A 19236-nucleotide genomic window follows, 5' to 3' on the forward strand; every position below is an offset into this window, starting at 1 on the left:
CCAGACAATCACCCTGATTAACAACTCACCATAATTATATTCACTGCTTCATATCAATAAGTACTGCATTATCAGAACTGTCAGTCTTCACTGTATATCATCTGTACACGTTACACACTACTGCTTCTGCATATTGTACAAAAAGCATAAAATTGCACAATACTGTTATTTGCACTACCATTCACTTCTCACACTTTATGTACATAACTGATCAGTCATATGTTCTGTATTTCTACTGTATTTAATACTCGTACTGTATATATTGTCTGACATCTGCATTGTCTTGTATAGTATAGTGTTATTTACGTCTGTACTTTTGAGAGTCACAAACAGCTGGAACCAAATTCCTTGTGTGTGTCATCACACTCGGCCAATAAACCTGATTCTGATTCTGAATCCGAATCTGAATCTGAATCATTCTGCAAACTACGCGTCCCAGAATGCAACAGAACAAAACATTGCCGCCCCTGCCCCCACCTCCACCCCCTCGACTCTCGTCACGCCTCAGCGGGGTTTCTTATGTTGAAAGGGTTCATTGTGTCGGGTGCTGAATGTTGCTCGGACTCCGTGTGTTATCGTCAGAGCCTCAGGATTAACGGGACAGCAACTTCCATGGAGACAGAGTCATGCGCGCAGACGAGCCTCTAACGGAGAATGAGACATTAACGGCGCTTGATGCGGACAACGATGTCCCACTGAGACGGTGTCTGTGTCTATGATCGTTGCTTTAAAATGCAAGAAGATGCGCTGCGAGGCCGAACCGTGGATAAAGAATTTCTAAAAGCACGGATTAACAATGTAGTGGATTTACAGCGCGTCTGATCCATCGATGGAAACGTGTAGTGACCTATGAGGGGGGAAAAATCAGGATCTGCGCATCTTTGAAAACTGTATTGTGCATCACCAGGATTCATTTTTGATTGAAAAGAAACACCAACCAGTTTATCGTCTGGTGTATGAGCCACTCTCAGCCTCATCCTCATCACCATCATCTTCGTCAAACAGAGAAACAGAGAAACACAACCATGGGCAACGCAGAGAGCGTGGACGCGCAGCTCACAGACTTCAGGGCGAGGAACAAGCCGCCCAAACTGCCCATGCCTGACCCCGCCGAGCTCGAGGAGAGGTTCTCCATCGCTTTGGTAATGTCTGCTTGTACCATCCTGTAATTTGGGTTAGGATTCAGTAATAGAAATACCTAATAGTAATGGCACAGTGGGGATTTCTAGACGGCAGACCCCCTTCCCCTCCCCTCCCCTTTTGGCCAGATCGCTTGTGAAAGCAGCAGCACACACACACACGCACACACACGCGCGCGTCTATTGTGTGCAGCTTGGCTGGATGGATATGTGATGTTTGCGGCTGCACAATAGCTACTTGGAATGGGTATTTTAGCGTCTGCGTAACTGTGCGGAGAAACCTGTGCGCAAGCCTGCCACCCCTCACCTGCCTGTGTCCGTCTATACCAGCTGTTCTGCTGATCATAATGCTTTTTATCACAATATTAGATATTCACCTTTTACACTACAAAGTACAGTATAACAGGAAACGCTGTGAACACTTATTCATGTGTCAAAAAGGAAGAATTGTTCAGTACTCTTACTGTACATACCATAATACTGCATAAATAGTATGTAACTAAACCACTTGTAATAATTTAATCTCGTTTTTCTATTTGTATATCGATTTTAAAAATAGACAACATACCCTAATTGCCAATTAATCATAATACAGATGTATTACACAACTATATACTACTGTACTCATTATTTATTTATAGTAGAATTTGTATGCCAAAATTGTATGGTGACACAATAATAAATGCAAACAGCTATAACTGTATGTCGAGATATGGCAACACAACTATTACTATACAAAAGTTAAGAAGCAATACTGTACTAAGTCATGTCTATCTGTATATATGTATACTGAGGGCGGAAAAAGTAAGTGCGCCAGTTTGGGATAATGTAGAAAACAAAGTTTTTGCGGACAGATCTGTTTTTAAAGCAAATAGTGAGAATTAAATCTAATCAGTTCCCTCACCATAGTCTAAGGCAAACAAAGGGAAAGTATAAGTGCAGACAGTGTATCTATAACCTGACAAATTGCAAAGAATCAAAACCATATATTATACTGATGTTCCAAATTGTCATGATTTGCAACATTTAAACAACCAAAAAATATATATATTGTAATTGGTAATATGTTCGTAAAACACTGCACTATGTAGTGTGTCAAAACAGCATGAAGTAAGAATGTATAAAATTCACATCATTATTAATTTTTGACAAATAATATACAATGGACCCTATACTCATTTAAGCTGCATCCAAAAACTACTTTATTATTTTTTTATGTATTACAATTTTATAGACTGGTATAGGGTGGGAATAATATAAAAAAAAAAGGTGTATAGATATATCCTAAATGATCATAATCAGAATTAGGTTTATTGTGTGTTCACACACAAGGAATTTGGTTCCAACTGTTTGTGACTCTCAAAAGTACAGACATAAATAACACCATACTATACATTTAACTATACAAGGCAAGACAAAACAGACTATACAAGATAATACAGACGATGTTAGACAATATATAATGAACAGTATAATTAAATAGTAATTCAAAACTGCTAAACTGATTTTTAACCACAAAACTAAATCACTTTGTGCTTGGCAGAAACGTTTTTTAATTCACGTTGGTGAGATGCTATTCTGAACGATTAGAAGAAATCCAGTTTAGATAACAAATAAATGCACAGACATCAGAATCAGATTAGAATCAGAATCAGGTTTATTGACCAAGTGTGTTGACACACACAAAGAATTTGGTTCCAGCTGTTTGTGACTTTAAAGTACAGAGTGCCCTTGTGACAAGTTTTTGGGGTGTACTGATAGATCTGATAGATCTCATGAACTGATGAATGGGGTGTAATTAGCATAAAGAATTTCTCCTGGACAGGTTCAGAGCAGAGAAGATTAAATCAGATCTACTAGGAACTGAACTCAGACCTGCAATCCATAAATGCTTGTGTTTATAAGTGTTATTTTAGAGGGTGTATAAAATGGAGGGAATGCAAATCCAACCTCTATGCCAAAACTTTGCATCACAAACTCTACCCCACTGAGACTGACTATAGAGTCTAATGCTCTTTGAACTCTCTATTAAATAAGAAGCACAGTTGTTCTGTTTTAACCGATTAATCATTTAATCATCTGTGCACCCGCCTCTTGTTCCCAAGAGAGTCAGAATGCATCTGTGCTTACATTCAGAAAGGTCTGTGCTTAGTGCTCACTATGATGCTTGGTAGATTGCTTTCTCCGTGTCCCGGGATAAAATAATATGACGCGTATGTATCCTCGGACTTTCTACTTTATGTGCTGGTGTTTTCTTAATCATTTCAGTTGATGCGTTATGTAAAGAAACAAACTCGTTTATATGATACCGTAATATCATATTCCTTATTCCTCATCCTATGGCTTGAAAACTTCCCTGACATGGAGATACCTTCCAAAAATAAAATCTCCTCAAAGAAATCTTTAACAGTATCAAAACACTTCTTTTATAATGTTTAATAGTCACTGACTTTAAGTCATTTTAGTTCAGTGTTTTTCCAAAGAAATCTATGCAAATGTGTACAAACCTCCAACAGTACAATCTGTTTTGAACCTGAGTAAATCCAGAGATCGGTTATTATCATGGCTTTTATTTGTATAATGACTTCCTCACACCCAAGTGCAGTTTAGAAGAGAAAAACGAAGTTTGCATAAACACTCGCAATACTGCACTCAGTAAGAACGTATGCTAGTATGGTATTTGATTTATAACAATAGTGAAAGTACAGGTTTTTATGTGGGTGAGGGTTGGGTTGGGTCGGACATTTAATAATTTAATATTTTTGGAAAGAGTCTACATCTGACAGTGATTTATAACAGTCAGCAGTAAAGCTGTTCCTGTTGTGGTTCCTGTGGGAAGTTCTTCGTTGCTGATTTTTTTAGCTTCAAGAAAGAGAAAGCAACACATGCAGTTGGGGAAAACAATTGCTTAAAGCTGCTATAACATAACAGGAACTAACTTGTTTCGTGGCAATAAATGCTAAATTTTAATGATCCTTTGTTGTGATTTAAGAATAACAAAACACATTGGGATGCGCTGTTATTGAAAAGCAATCAATTCCAACATGCTACCATGCTACTCTGCTTCATGTTCAATAGTGTAATAGTATTTCCTATTGGATTTATTCCTTACATGTGGCCCTGCCATATGTTCATGAGATTAGCAAGTGCTTAATCTTAATTATTTCAAATCTGGTCAATCCATCTGGACAAACTCAATAAGTGGGTGTGAGTCTTGGCATGTTCACAATGTCTAGTCAAAGCATGACTAAAACAGACACGTGAGTGACAGATGATGGTCTCTGTATCTTGCAGAACTCTATGAACCTTCCACCAGACAAGGTGAGACTTCTACGGCAGTACGATAACGAGAAGAAGTGGGAGCTCATCTGCGATCAGGTGAGTGGCACGATCGATTTCTTAATGCTGCTAAACATCACTGCACGAGCATCAGACTGGCTGGAAACTCTTTATTAAGTAAAAACCGGAGGTAAATGAAGAAAAAAGTAGAGATGACACTGGAGAATGGTTTATGATCTGACAATATTTTGTTTAAAATACTTGGATCACTATAATTCTTCTTACCATTATCATTTAGTATGAGTAGCAGAAGTGGTTACAGTATAGACAAAATGCTTCAATTTTGAAATTAGGATAAAAACAGTTTAACTCTCTAAAGTGATCTAGAAGTGCAATTATTTAGCGAATTTTTCCAAATTAGCACAGATTTACCACGGGTTTGGGCCAAGACAAGTCAATGACATCATCACAGTGCACATTCAGCAAAAGCCCCAAACAAACATTTAAGCTGCATCTATTTGTTACTTTATTAACATTTTATAGACTGGTATAGGATGTGAAACTGGCATGACTCTATCTAAAATGAGTAAATCTATCTAACATAATTTAATGTGACCGTTGCAAATGAAGTCACTTCAAAATCAAGCACTTGTGGCCACAAGCATCACAGCTAAACTACTGGAGAAACTGACAAATAAAGAACGTCCTTCTGCAAAAACTACCTGAGTCAATAATGCACTACAGCTAGAATATACTGTATGCTTGTTATGTACAGTGAGTTTTAATTAGACTACAGTTAATAAACGTTTTTACACAAACAAAAACATACTTAAAAATAGCATAAGGGTCAAAGCCGAATAGTTTTAGAATATGATCGCTTAGATATTTGATTATAAGTGATGAACCAGTAAAGGTAAGTGAACCTGGTGTTTGCTGACACAGTTTACATTCTGCTGGCCAACTACATATAAACAATTATTTATTTAAAAAGCATTATTGTAAAATATAATAGTTAACAGAATTCAAAGCACATAGTCAAGCCTGAAGCATGATGTCTAACCTGGATGTATTTCCTTTTTTCAGTTATTCCAACCATCAGAATAGAGAAATGTGCAATAATAAGCTTAGGAACTATACTTTATATATGCTGCTTTAAAAGTGAGTCTTTGTGCTTCTACTTCTCTCCAAATTCCCTCACTTCCCCACACTGATTGGAACTCTCACTAGGAACAAATACACACCTACTGCATTTGCATACGCATGAGATGTTGCCATGGTTACACTAATGTGTGCCAGCGAGAGCATGGTCGACTTTTTTTATTTTTTTCTTCTTCTTCCTGGATGTGTTTGCTGAGACGACTGAACGAATGAGATATTAATAATGCATGATCATATTTCTCTCATGAGACATGCAGGATGATGCTGGAAGGAGGAAAATAAAATTGGTGGATGCTACCTGGGTAATATAGTGTATGGTTTAAAAGTCCAGTACCAACATCAGACATTAATAGATTTCACTCAGATGATCATTTAAAACAGATATTAAAATTAAATGGTAATAATTAAATGAAATAAACAATTAGCAGAAGCCTTTTAATATTAAGTATGTTTAAAATAATATAAATATAGTATATAAAAATATAGCAAATAAGGCATATGTTTTTATCATTCAGGAGGTTCTTATTATCACTATTGATTAACGTCCCGGACGCAGACGAGATCCGATTTGAGCTGATATAAAGACGCTTTATTTGTTCATTCATCTTTAAACGTTCTGTTTTTCTAATCAAGCTTTGCAACACGCCATTTAGTCACATCTCTAATCAGACTAGAGAGCGTGAATGAAATAAGAGAAGAAAAATGTGTGTGGAAAATGGTTCCCTTTCTGGATGAGCTTCCTTCAGCTGAATAATTTACATCATGGCAAGTTAAAAGGCCACACCAAGCCACAAATATCATTTTGTATCAGAATATATATATATATATATATATATATATATATATATATATATATATATATATATATATATATATATATATATACTGTATATACAATAATGAATTTCCATTGCATATAATACTGTGCAAAAATCTTAAACATTTTTTTTAAATGATCATTCTTCTTAAAAGACAAATAAAAGTAAACAGTAATAAACAGTAATAAACAACACAAAGCCAATATTTGGAGTAACAAGCTCTTAGCCTTAATCGTCTCTTATGTCAAAAGTGGTTTCTTAGATCTTTTCTTTTTTTTTTGCACTTTGCTGATATTATGCGCTTTGCTGAAATATCTTTCCATAACATTATTTTTTTGGAGAAGTAATGTCTAGAAATCCACAATGTTTAGCAAAATCTGTTAAAAAAAAACAAGGCAACTAAGACTTTCACAGTAGTGAATAGACAATAGATAGATAGATAGATAGATAGATAGATAGATAGATAGATAGATAGATAGATAGATAGATAGATAGATAGATAGATAGATAGATAGATAGATAGATAGATAGATAGTTAGACAGACAGACAGACATACTATATGTATGTATGTGTGTATAAAGTCCCTCCAAGTGTATTTAAACAGCAAGGCCAATTCTTGTGTTTTTATGATTAGTATAACTTAAATCTGTGTGTTTGTATGCAACAGGAACGATTCCAGGTGAAGAATCCTCCTCACACATATATCCAGAAGCTAAGAGGATTTCTCGACCCTGCTGTCACAAGAAAGGTACTGTAGGTTTTATCTAGATGATAATGTTACTCTTTGTATGGCAATGTTCATCGCTGATACCTTTAATACCGGCTCTTAACAACACGCGATACTTATGCAGTCACACACACAGTCAAGTTACAGTCAATACATCAACATTTATACACAAGGAAGGGTCTTCATATTCAGACACAAGTAAACACACAGCTTAAAAAAAGGCACTTGATCCAGCATATCAAGTCAAGTCAATAGACAGCGTGCGAGACAATAGACAGTGCAGGCATTATGTATGTTTACATGACATTGTGCTAAAATAGAGAGGTGTAAACACAGAGGGTTCTTACAATCATTTTATATATTCCATTTTATTATATTTCACATCATATTATATCACATTTTAATCTACAAACTCTTAAATTAATTCATAATTTCATCCAGAAATGAATTTCGTTAACAATGTTATACATGTTGGCCTCAAGTGGCATTTATACAGGTTTTTTTATATTTACAGCCCAAAACAGCCAAGAACATATGGTTATGTGCAACCTTTACTGACCCTTGATTTCACAATTGTTCACAATGCTTTAGCTGATATCATGCAAGAAAAATGGACCCAAGCCTGAGACACACCTTATTTTTTATAATACAAGAAAAGCACAGAAATATACTGTATGTTCCAATGCTGTGCTGTAAGGCTGTGCTTATATCAGCATTTAACATTTCCAACTGAGAAAACCAAAGAACAATGGATTTATCATTGTTATAGTGAGTCTGAAGTCATTTTCTATGGTGAAGAATGTTGTGACCTTTTAATTCTGAGATATACTTTATCATGTGTGTGAGAGAGTTAGCATGTACATTACATGTGATATAACAATTTGTGACCTCTTTTTTGCTGTGCGTGCTTGCATGCATGTGTCCGTGAGTGTGTAGCCTAGTGGTATGTGGTAGCCTAGTGGTTAAGGTGTTGAGCTACCAATCGGAAGGTTGTGAGTTCGATTCCTATGTCCACCAAGCTGCCACTACTGGGCCCCTGAACATTATTCAGTTTATTTAGCACATGGAAGTGAGGCCTCCCACTTGAGCTCCTTGTTCAGCAAATATGTATTTGTGTGATGCCTGGTATTGTTTGCATCAATTTGCTAAAATTATAAACTTTTCCTGCAGAAATTCAGGAGGAGAGTTCAGGAATCCACCCAGGTGCTCCGTGAGCTGGAAATCTCACTCCGAACTAATCATATTGGGTGAGTTATGTGTTGTCAGACAGTCTTACTTAGGAGTTCTTTTAAAAAGCAATGGATTGGTTTAAAGATCGCAGAGGATTGTTGTTGTTCTTTCAGCAGCTCCGTGTCCGGGATCGCCACAGCGGATCACGTGGTCCGCATATTAGATGTGGCGCAGGTTATATGATGGATGCACTTTTAGGCGCAACTAATAACTCTTCAGTGGCTGGGTTAGCTCCATGCGCAGGAATCAAACCCGGGCTGCAGGATCCTGCTGCTGCAGTTTTATTTTTAATTCCATAGCACCATTAAACAGTGGTTTACAAAATATGACCAAGAATAAGTAAGGAATAAATCACTTGCTAATCATGTTCATGCTAATTATCTTACTGTTACTAACCCGAAGCTGATTATTTTATAATAGCAAGACATTCCAGAGTGTTTTATTCCTCAAACTGTAGCAGTTTTGATAATCAAATTAATGTCATGTAATACTTTTCATTTGTTTATATAGTTTATAGCAATTTCCATGAAGACGCTTTGCCAAGGTTGGACAGGAAGGAATAAAGTGGCCTTTATTGCTTATCATTAATGATCTTGTGGCTGAATGAGTAATAATAAATAATAATAAAACCAATAATAAAATGATTATAACTAAATCTATATTATATGAGGGTGATGGTCAGTTGTATGCAAACATTCAGCCAACTTGTGTTTGTTATAGCTGCTGTATTCTATCACCAGCTTCTCTAGATATTTATGACATAAAATCCAATGAAAAACATACAGTTACAGCTTTACCTCTGACTTTAAAATAGAGTTGACACTGGTGGCTCTTTTCAAGTATGCAAAATAAACATCTGCTCACAGAAAATGTCAGCATAATATAAATAATCTGTTTATGAGGAGCTTTCATCATTAAAGTTTTTGTGTTAGTTGCCACTATAATAAAATCACTATAGGTCTATAAAGCTGTAAATGAATTTTCTGACCAATTAAAATTGTGCCTTTAACAGCATTTTGATCTAACTCAGTTCAGTTTTGGAGCTTGTTCACATGGATGATACACTTATTCAATAGGGCGAAAATATCGGACACTTCATTCATTCAGAGGTCACAGATTTGCATATGTAGTGGAAGACAAGTAGAGATAAAAAGTGTTAACTGTATGAGAATTTTTTTTAGGATGGCCGATGACACTCCGGGGGACAAGACTTCACATGAATGTCTTAAATTAGCCCATTTTGTGTGATTTATTTTTCAACCATTTTCTTACTTCCTTTTTAAAATTAATACAGTTTTTTTTAACTAAGCAAGTTCTTTTACTAAGATTCTTTTCTTCCTGTGCTCTCAGGTGGGTAAGAGAGTTTCTGAATGAAGAGAATCAAGGCTTGGACGTGCTGGTGGAGTACCTATCCTTCGCACAATATGCCGTTACGTGAGTCTTTTTCTCTCTCATATTTTCACTCATGCTCTTCATCTATTAGCTTGGATATTAGGATTAATCTGTATTTTTTACATCATCATTTCCCTTCTCCAGCTTTGATGGAGATGCAGCAGAAAGCGCTAGTGGAGAGGCATCTGTAGAGACCCCGTGGAGCAGATCTATAGAAGATCTACACGGAGACACCAATCTGTCCTCACCAGTCAGCAGCAGCAGTATTCAGCGCTCCACACGACACTCCTTAAGGTAAACCAGTCACATTAAATTGTTCTTTTAATTCCTAATATTTTTAACATTAGCATTAGGAACTTAATCATACTTTGTTTTTCAGGTCCAACACTCTTCCTAGCCGAAGAACTCTCAAAAATTCCCGTCTGGTTTGTAAGAAAGATGATGTGCACGTCTGTATCATGTGTCTCAGAGCCATTATGAACTACCAGGTATGTGGATTAGAAAGAAGTATAAAACTTTGTTGGAAAAAACAGACACTTTTTATTACAAGTTTAATCCTTTCCCTCACATTTTCTTTGTCTATAGTACGGCTTCAACATGGTTATGTCACATCCACATGCAGTAAATGAAATTGCTTTGAGCCTCAACATCAAAAATCCCAGGTAAGCCACAATAAATAGGCCTAATAGAATGAATTACATTTTAAAAAAAAATGTTTATTTCTGTATTGAAAGTTTCAAAGACACATATCACCCTTTTAAACATTTCAGTGGAAGTAGAGGGTCTAATATGGTCTGGTGTGAAATGGGCTTTACAGTCATTTATTCACCTTCAGTATCCTCAAAGTTGTTTAGATTACACAGTTCACAATATCATACAATGTACAGAAGATATAAAATATTGAGGTCTATTACAAAAAAAAATGCTGGAGCAGGTATGATTAGTGTGCTTTATGTTGTATGTGGCATGACTGGTCAAACTTTCTGCTGGAGCAGGCAGGATTGGCCAAAACCTTAGCTGGGATGGGCAGGATTGGTCAGAATGTCTGTGTGTGGGGGGGAGGGGGTGGTCAATGCTCCAGCTGAAGCAGGTGGGTCAAGATTTATGTTGGGTCTTGCATGAGTGGTCAAAAGTCTTTCTGTGGGAGTGTGCTGGATTGGTCAAACTTTCTGCAGGACTGGGTGGGATTGTTAAAGCTTTCTGCTGGAGCAGTTTAAGATTAGTCATACCTTCTGCTGGAATTGGTGAGATTGGTCAAACCTTCTGCTGGAATTGGTGAGATTGGTCAAACCTTCTGCTGGACTGAGTGGGATTGGTCAAATTTTCTCCTGCATTGTGTCAGATCATTGATCCATCTCTCTATGTTGATTAAAGTGATTTACTTATGTCCTCTTTGTCTGAATGAAGCTCACTAAGACATTGAGATGAAATATGCCTGATCGTCTTTCTTCACAAAACCATTATCACTGGATCCCATTATGGGCAAGACAACAGTCATCTTTAGTGTAAACTTCAGACTTGAAGGACTTTTGCAGTTTACTGTGATGAAGTATATGATGTGGTTTCTTCTCCAGCATGATAGAGACAGGAGCTAATCATTTCTGACTTGCTTGTGTCATGTATTGGATAGGACCAAAGCTTTGGTTCTGGAGCTGCTGGCTGCAGTGTGTCTTGTGAGAGGAGGGCATGAGATCATCCTTGCAGCCTTTGACCATTTCAAAGAGGTACTCGAGCTTCTGACTTCAGTCACACCAGTTCAGATCCTTTTTAACTCCACTTATTAATGTAATGATGTTTTTATGAGTTTTTGGGTTCACGATTGGCTGCTAATGAGGTTTTTGTTTGATCTGAGCTCATTTTTGGTCTTCTAGGTCTGTTCAGAGTCTCAGCGGTTTGAGAAGCTAATGGAGGATTTTAAAAACGAAGACAACAATATTGATTTCATGGTGAGTTCATGTTAGAACCCTCTAATCTTAATGGCTTTCTGTGAGCATTTGCACCATTAATGATTTGTGCCACTGCTTTGTAGGTTGCATGCATGCAGTTCATCAACATCGTTGTTCACTCTGTAGAAGACATGAATTTTCGAGTTCACCTGCAGTATGACTTCACCAAGCTTGCACTGGATGATTATCTGGAAGTAAGACACCATTAAGTCTTTCAATATTATTGCCCAATTATTGAAATGGGGATTATTTAACACAGGCATTCAGATTTAATGGTTAAGAAACAGATAATTAAGGAACTTTTTTTGTATTTATGCAAATGTTTGTTTATATCGTATATAATGGACATAACTTAGCAAGGTTGTTAATTATACAAGAACCAATCGATTAATAGGTATGTGATTAAACAGGTAATAGGCATGTGATAACCATGATATTCATAGCATAATCCACCACGGTCAATAAAAGGTCTTCAACTGAGGTCTTGAAAAAAATAAGTGCAGCCTTAACTAAAACCCATCCACTCGTACTCTTACACTTTTCTGTGCGCATATAGAGACTGAAACACACAGAAAGTGATAAGCTGCAGGTACAGATCCAGGCGTACCTAGATAACCTGTTCGATGTGGGCACACTGCTGGAGGATGCTGAGACCAAAAACGCAGCGCTGGAACGCGTGGAGGAGCTGGAGGAGAGTCTGTCACAAGTATGAAGAATTCATCTAATCTAAACACCTTCTTCAGCACAGTTTTAACACAATGTATACAGAATGTGCAGCAGAATATAACAATCCAACACACACATGCATTAAGACCTAACTATAACCGGTGAGACATATAACAAATCAAATATATTTAGCAATTTTAACATTTATTAAATACAAAAGACAGTCAGAGGTCAGATCGGTACAACGTTATAAAATTAATGAATTTTTCATTCTTTGATGAAATCTCTGAAATGAGTTTTTCTGAAATTAACCCTGTTGCCATCTGTGATTTTTCTGTTGCTAGATGACGGACAAGCTGCTGGACATGGAGAATGAGGCCATGTCTAAGATTGTGGAGCTGGAAAAGCAGCTGATGCAGAAGAACAAGGAGCTGGACTCCCTCCGGGTGAGGGTTTAAACGACATTTTTTCAAACCATTTCAAAGCAACCGAGTTAGAAACTATAATTCAGAAAAAAAATGACAGTTTAGATTTGACTTAAAATCAGCCACGTGAAATAAAATCACGCACTTGTTTGTTTACTGTGATGCAGGCTTTGTACAGGGACGCTAGCTCTCAGGTGCACTCACTTCGGCGTATGGTGCGTGAGAAGGATGAAGCCATCCAGAAGCAGACCAGGCTGGAGAAGAAGATTCACGAGCTTGAGCGACGTGGTAGTCTGCAGATCCAGGTGAGAGGAGAGGGAGATGGTGAGGGAGAAACGTCCCCTCTGCCCTCTCCTCCTCAGCCCATGCCTCTCTCACCATGCCCTGATGCCATGGTCCAGGCTGGTGCAGGTGCCAGCAGCTCGTATGCTTCTTCGTCACAAACTGGAACCCTGAGAAAGATAGCCACTCCTCCTCCACCTCCACCCCCGCCTCCTCCACCACCACCAATGCCTGACTCCTCCTGTGAGTAAAACATGTCCGCCGAATAAGCTAAATGTACATATAAAATTTACAGTATATTTAGTTTATTTTAAAAGAACATTAACAAATATTATATTATCCTTGAACATAGGTTTAAGGGTCCTTTCAGTTTTATTTTTATTAGACGTCATAAATGTAAACAATAGATTCTTTGCTCTGTCATGCAGTATCAAACGAACCATCAGCCGTCACTGCCGCTCCTCCTCCTCCACCACCGCCACCGCCACCTCCTCCACCCCCTCCTCTTGGGCGGGCCATGGAGATGTCCACCCCACTACCCCCGCCTCCTCCCCCTGTAGCCCCTCCTCTCCCTGGCTGTGGCACCCCCACAGTCATATTCAATTCAGGCCTAACAGGTATGTACTTTAGGTGGATATATCTGTGAATGTACTGTATATGTGCAGGCTATGTAGCTGTGTGTATGAGTCCAAAAAATCTTGCCAAGTTATTGATTTCTGCTTCTGCTTAATTGATTCCTCTATTCCGTAGCCAGTTATTTTCTTTACATTTCATGGCAAATTTCTGTTTTTGCTTGCTTGACTTTTTGCAGTTTGTTTTACTCTCTAAACTTTTCTGCTTTTATCTACTTTTCTTTTTCTTCCTGCTCTCAAAGATGGACCAATCAAGCTCTTCTGTAGGTTTCCTCTGTTTTGGTGATCTCTGCTGTGTTTATTTTCTGTGGCCATACATTATAAAATGTGTGTGTGTGTGTGTGTGTGTGTGTGTGTGTGTGTTTTTGTGTGTGTGTGTGTGTGTGTGTGTGTGTGTGTGTGTGTGTGTGTGTGTGTGTGTGTGTGTGTGTGTGTGTGTGTGTGTGTGTGTGTTGCCTAATTGAATAAAAAAAAGTTTGATGATCACATCTGCATCTTTTCCCTGTTCCAGCGGTGAAAATTAAAAAGCCAATCAAGACCAAGTTCCGGATGCCGGTCTTTAACTGGGTGGCTCTGAAACCTAATCAGATCAATGGCACTGTTTTTAATGAGATTGATGATGAAAGGATTCTGGAGGTAATAAGGCATCTGGGATGTTTACCTTCCTTTCACAACAGTGGTGCACAAAAGTGCTTGAATCGTATTATTACTTGTCTGGTCATGCCTTTGAAACATTTAAAGGTTTAAATTAACATGTTGCTGTAGTGGTAACAATTGATACATTTATCAGCTAACTCACTGGACTTATTGACTAGGTTAAATGAATGGTAGATAAATCCTGGTTAGAGAACAACTACTCCTGCAACTCCATGTGTGGTTATCTGAAAGCTAAGTCATGTCAACTGGATGTCTTTGATCGTTACCCCTGAGTACATTCTGGCAGGTTTGATTCTACGATCATACTTAACCATAAGAATAAATATGTAGTTCATGCTTAACCATGAGTCAGAGTTCTGTAACTTGAGTCATGTCAGCTGGACTTCTTTCTAGTGACATCAAAACATTTCACTAGTCGTTTGAGCAGTTACTTCAGTCTGAGGGAATTTGGCAAATTCTACAAATTTGTATCCTCCAGGGTTAAGGATCCTCCACTCTCTGGATATTCTCAGGGGTAACGATCAGAGACATCCAGTTAACATGACTTAACTTTCAGATAACCACACCTGGATGACTGAGAATCTTCACAGACATATTTTTTGCTCAGTTTAGTTAGTCAAAAAACACAGATGGTGGAAGCCTACTGAGCCTAGTTTACACTGGACATGTTTTAATTTAAAAAAAAAAGTGACAACCCATTCACATAGGATTATATGTTATATGTATGTATTATACGTAAGTGTCATGCTTCCATTTACCTGTAACTGGCAGGATCTGAATGTGGATGAGTTCGAGGAGATGTTTAAGACCAAAGCCCAGGGTCCTTCAGTGGATATGACCTTGAGCAAGCAGAAAGCTCCACAGAAAGGCCCCAGTAAAGTGTCACTCCTAGAGGCCAACAGGGCCAAGAACCTTGCCATCACTTTACGCAAAGCAGGAAAAAGCCCTGAGGAGATCTGCAAAGCAATTCAGTCGTGAGTATACACCTCCGCACTTCAGTACACTTCTCCATAGGGTATTATCTAAAGTACAACCAAAGGGTTATCAGAGGTCATTAGAAAATCTGTACATTCTTTTAATATTTCTGCTGGGCTGATTTGATTCGGGTGAATTTTACAGCCATATATAGTTCACAGCCGAACCACTTCCTGTCCGTTGTCTCTCAGGTTTGACCTACGCACCGTGCCTGTGGACTTCGCCGAGTGTCTGATGCGCTTTATGCCCACCGAAGCAGAGGTAAAGACGCTGCGACAGTACGAGAGGGAGCGGCGACCCTTGGTGGAACTCACTGACGAGGATCGCTTCATGATGATGTTCAGCAAGATCGAACGGCTACCTCAGAGGATGACCATCATGGCCTTCATGGGCAACTTTAGTGACAGCCTGCAGATGCTCACACCGGTGAGTGATAGAGGGGGAGGTAGAGGGTAGTAATTATGTTGTGGACAGAAGAAGGGATGGAGGATGGGGCAGAGAAGAAGGTGTTAGAAAAGAAAAAATGTCCATGGATGTTATGATATGAAATAATAGAGAGATTTTTAGGATGGGGAGATATGGGGTGGAAAAAAGTGCATGATTAAGGGTTCAGGGTTCTCATATTCAGGGTTCTGCTCTGCTCAGGTTTATTGTCTGTTCAGAGTTTTACATATTCATCTAATCTTCTTCTGGGTTTCTTTCAGTTTCTTCCCAACTCCCAAAAACATGGGTTTGCTACTGTAAACTGCCCCTAGTTGTGAATGGGTCTACATGCCTGATGCCCTGAAATGAACTAGCATCCTGCCCACCATGTATTCTCACATCAAGTGTTCCTGGGATAAGCTCAGGATCCACCACAACCCTGACCAGTTAAAAGCAGTTAATGAAGAAGAAAAAATGGGTAGTAATGTTAGATGGAGAGAGACTGATGGTGAACTGAAGATTGAGAAGATTGATAGCTCACATTAATGGATGGCAAATGCACAGGATTAAAACAATAGATAGGAATTCATTGGAACTGATTAAACATTACATAGTATATTGTAGCTCAATGGATAGAGGGATGGATGGAGGAAAGGATATAGGATGGGTTAATCACACTGATGGGAAAAGAGAGGATAAGTGAGTAAGGGTATAAATCATATCAAATATTAAACACAGACAGAACGATTAAACACTGCTATAATCTCTGCATGTATAGCTGGACAGATGGATGGGTAAAAGAGGATAGGTAGATGGTAGTGGACATGGTTATTTACGTCTACATCCTTTTTTTCCAGCAACTTCATGCCATCATTGCTGCATCTGTGTCCATTAAATCCTCCCAGAAGTTGAAGAAGATCCTTGAAGTGAGTTGGACTGTTTATACAGAGACGCACTACAGAGCAATTCCTTATCTCACTTGATACAATTTTTCTCTCATATCTCTCATTTATCAGATCATTCTGGCTCTGGGGAACTACATGAACAGCAGTAAGAGAGGAGCTGTGTATGGCTTCAAGCTTCAAAGTTTAGATTTGGTGAGTCTGCAGATCAATATTAGTATTTTGTGTTTGGTGCATTCGAATCAGCCCTGTTTTATTTTTCTGGTTCAGAGCAAATCGACTTTACAGTGAAGTAAACATCTTCAAAGTAAATAATGAAATCAAACCCTGAGATGCCACGAGTGCTTGATGATAAACATCAAAATCTAAACAACTAAAATGTAGTGCAAGGTTTTCCCAACAGAGGAAAAAAATATCTGTCCTGACTAATTTGCAATACAATTATTCATTTGTTTATAATTATTGAAAATGTCTGATATGTTGATTTTCACTCTGCTGAGCAAAAGGACCACGAGCGTACGGGTAAAAAAAAGGTCCATGATATACAGTAATTATCTGTTAACTAATTGGCCACTGATTCTGTATCTTCTGTTCTTGGGTGAATTTCTGTATTTTAGTTTCTGTACATTTACAAGGCACCTAACACACAAACCAAACGCTTCAATAATGAATCACATTTTGTACTATTTTTTACATCCTCTAATCAAATCTGAATCTTTTTTTTTATCTCAGCTGCTGGAGACCAAGTCCACAGACAGGAAGCAGACCCTTCTGCACTACATCGCTAATGTGGTGAGGGAGAAATACGCCGTCGTGAGCATGTTCTACAATGAACTCCATTATGTAGAGAAAGCTGCTGCTGGTAAGTGTTTATTTATTATCACAGTAATGTATGAGCAGCAGTGAAAAGATTGTCAAGCACATGGAGCACTAAGGAAATGCACTCTGTTGCAAATGTATTGCGAATAAAGATGGATATGTGTTTATATTTATTTGTTTGCTTTAAGCGTTTTCATTTAGAGTATTTAACAGTTTTCTTACATTAAAGAGGGAAAATAAACTAAAGACGTATTTTATTGCAGCATTTGAAGGTTTGATCCCAGCAGCATGTTGTATTCCTCTGTTTAACTGAGAGATTTACAGTACTGTGATTTTTTTTGCTTAGTCTCTCTGGACAATGTTCTGCTGGATGTGAGGGAGCTGCAGAGGGGGATGGATCTGACTCGTCGTGAATACAGCATGCACGGCCACAACTCGCTGCTCAAAGACTTCATCCAGCACAACGAGAACAGGCTGAAAAAACTACAGGATGATGCTAGAATCTCACAGGTAAAAAATAAATAAGCTTTTGGACTTGTTAGGTACATTTTTAAACCAGGCTAGAGGAACGTTTCAGACTTGTAATTTAGAACCTGGGTTAATTTTTATCCAGGTTATTAAACCCGGCTCTGAAGCAGAATTAGCACCGCATTTGCTCTAAACAGGCAAATAAGAAACAGAGCTTCTGTTCCAGAGAAACTACAATCTCTTTCATCCTGAAGAGTTTCCTGTAGAGGAAAACGACTTTACTTCTAACTGAAAGTGTTGGCACTGAAGGATCTTACCTTAAATGTTAAATAAATGTCTTCTTACAGAAAATTGGCACTATATCAAATCATTCTGCCTGTATGTTTTATTTTGTTATTGAGCAGAACATTTTTTAATCTGTTTAGTATTAGATTTAAATTGCATGTAGTATCCTCCATACAAATAAGCATGAGTGAAGATACTGCAGTCGATCGTCTGACCAATCAGATTTGAGAAATAAAAAGTGCTGTGGTATAACAGGAGCCTACTCATGATGGAGAGGTGTAAAAAAAAAAAAAAGGAAAAAAAAGAGCGGAATGAGAGAGATTGATGGTGAACAGGGAGGATATGTGACAGTCAGTTGACATCATGTGTGTTCATACAGGACGCTTTCGACGAAGTTGTGAAGTATTTTGGCGAAAGCCCCAAAACAATGCCACCTTCTGTCTTCTTCCCAGTCTTTGTCCGCTTTGTTAAGGCCTACAGGGTGAGTCTGGATTTTTTTATTATTCTTTTTTAATCTTGGAGACATAAAGATAAATAGAATCCTAATAGGTTTTCGTGTATGTTACTGACTCTATACACTACATTCATTTTAATGTTATATAATCTTTTTTTAAATCAGCAGGTTGTCATCTTGGAAAACATTTTTATTCTAGAATTTGTATGCTAGAGAACTACAAAAAAAATTAAGATGGATTAAAAAAATAGCTTCACATGGAATAACATTTTATTCATCTGTTTATCGCTTCCTCCTCAGCAAGCAGATGATGAGAACGAGCAGAAGAAGAAGCAGGAGCAGCTGATGATGGAGAAGCTTATGGAACAAGAGGCAATGATGGAAGAGCAGGAGGATCAACAGGTAAACAGAACGTCCTTCAAAATGTACTCTATCTTTTTTTGCTTCTCATATATCAGTGTCTAAGGCAGAGTGATTCATAAATCCTTATTTATTTATACGTTTATTTTAAACATCCCAGTCTTAATTCAAACTGGTGTTAACAAATATAGAAATATC

At 37.9% G+C, this 19236-nt stretch overlaps 1 protein-coding gene across 9 annotated transcripts in view; it reads left to right on the plus strand.

The window, feature by feature from the left end:
* The first annotated feature begins 432 nt into the window (after nt 1-432).
* Nucleotides 433-19236, plus strand: part of fmnl2b (formin-like 2b) — a 32411-nt gene continuing 13607 nt past the window's right edge. For 4 of the 9 annotated variants that reach the window (XR_007140585.1, XR_003438534.2, XM_027133539.2 and 1 more), the window contains exons 1-25: nt 433-1142; nt 4434-4517; nt 7063-7143; nt 8293-8369; nt 9703-9786; nt 9889-10038; nt 10124-10232; nt 10330-10406; nt 11375-11468; nt 11616-11690; nt 11774-11884; nt 12247-12396; nt 12701-12802; nt 12949-13306; nt 13492-13680; nt 13938-13958; nt 14207-14331; nt 15124-15326; nt 15519-15753; nt 16608-16676; nt 16767-16847; nt 17385-17514; nt 17818-17981; nt 18604-18705; nt 18979-19080. Coding sequence is in view for 7 of the 9 variants with exons in the window: in XM_027133539.2 (XP_026989340.2) it covers nt 957-1142; nt 4434-4517; nt 7063-7143; nt 8293-8369; nt 9703-9786; nt 9889-10038; nt 10124-10232; nt 10330-10406; nt 11375-11468; nt 11616-11690; nt 11774-11884; nt 12247-12396; nt 12701-12802; nt 12949-13306; nt 13492-13680; nt 13938-13958; nt 14207-14331; nt 15124-15326; nt 15519-15753; nt 16608-16676; nt 16767-16847; nt 17385-17514; nt 17818-17981; nt 18604-18705; nt 18979-19080 (3159 nt within the window). In the remaining 2 variants the exon portion in view is untranslated. The remainder of the gene's footprint in view (nt 1143-4433; nt 4518-7062; nt 7144-8292; nt 8370-9702; nt 9787-9888; nt 10039-10123; nt 10233-10329; nt 10407-11374; nt 11469-11615; nt 11691-11773; nt 11885-12246; nt 12397-12700; nt 12803-12948; nt 13307-13491; nt 13681-13937; nt 13959-14206; nt 14332-15123; nt 15327-15518; nt 15754-16607; nt 16677-16766; nt 16848-17384; nt 17515-17817; nt 17982-18603; nt 18706-18978; nt 19081-19236) is intronic. The other 5 variants (XM_027133543.2, XM_027133548.2, XM_047813834.1 and 2 more) reach the window with 3 other exon arrangements.

Source organism: Tachysurus fulvidraco, chromosome 5 (assembly GCF_022655615.1).
Source record: "Tachysurus fulvidraco isolate hzauxx_2018 chromosome 5, HZAU_PFXX_2.0, whole genome shotgun sequence".
NCBI classification, from domain to species: domain Eukaryota; kingdom Metazoa; phylum Chordata; class Actinopteri; order Siluriformes; family Bagridae; genus Tachysurus; species Tachysurus fulvidraco.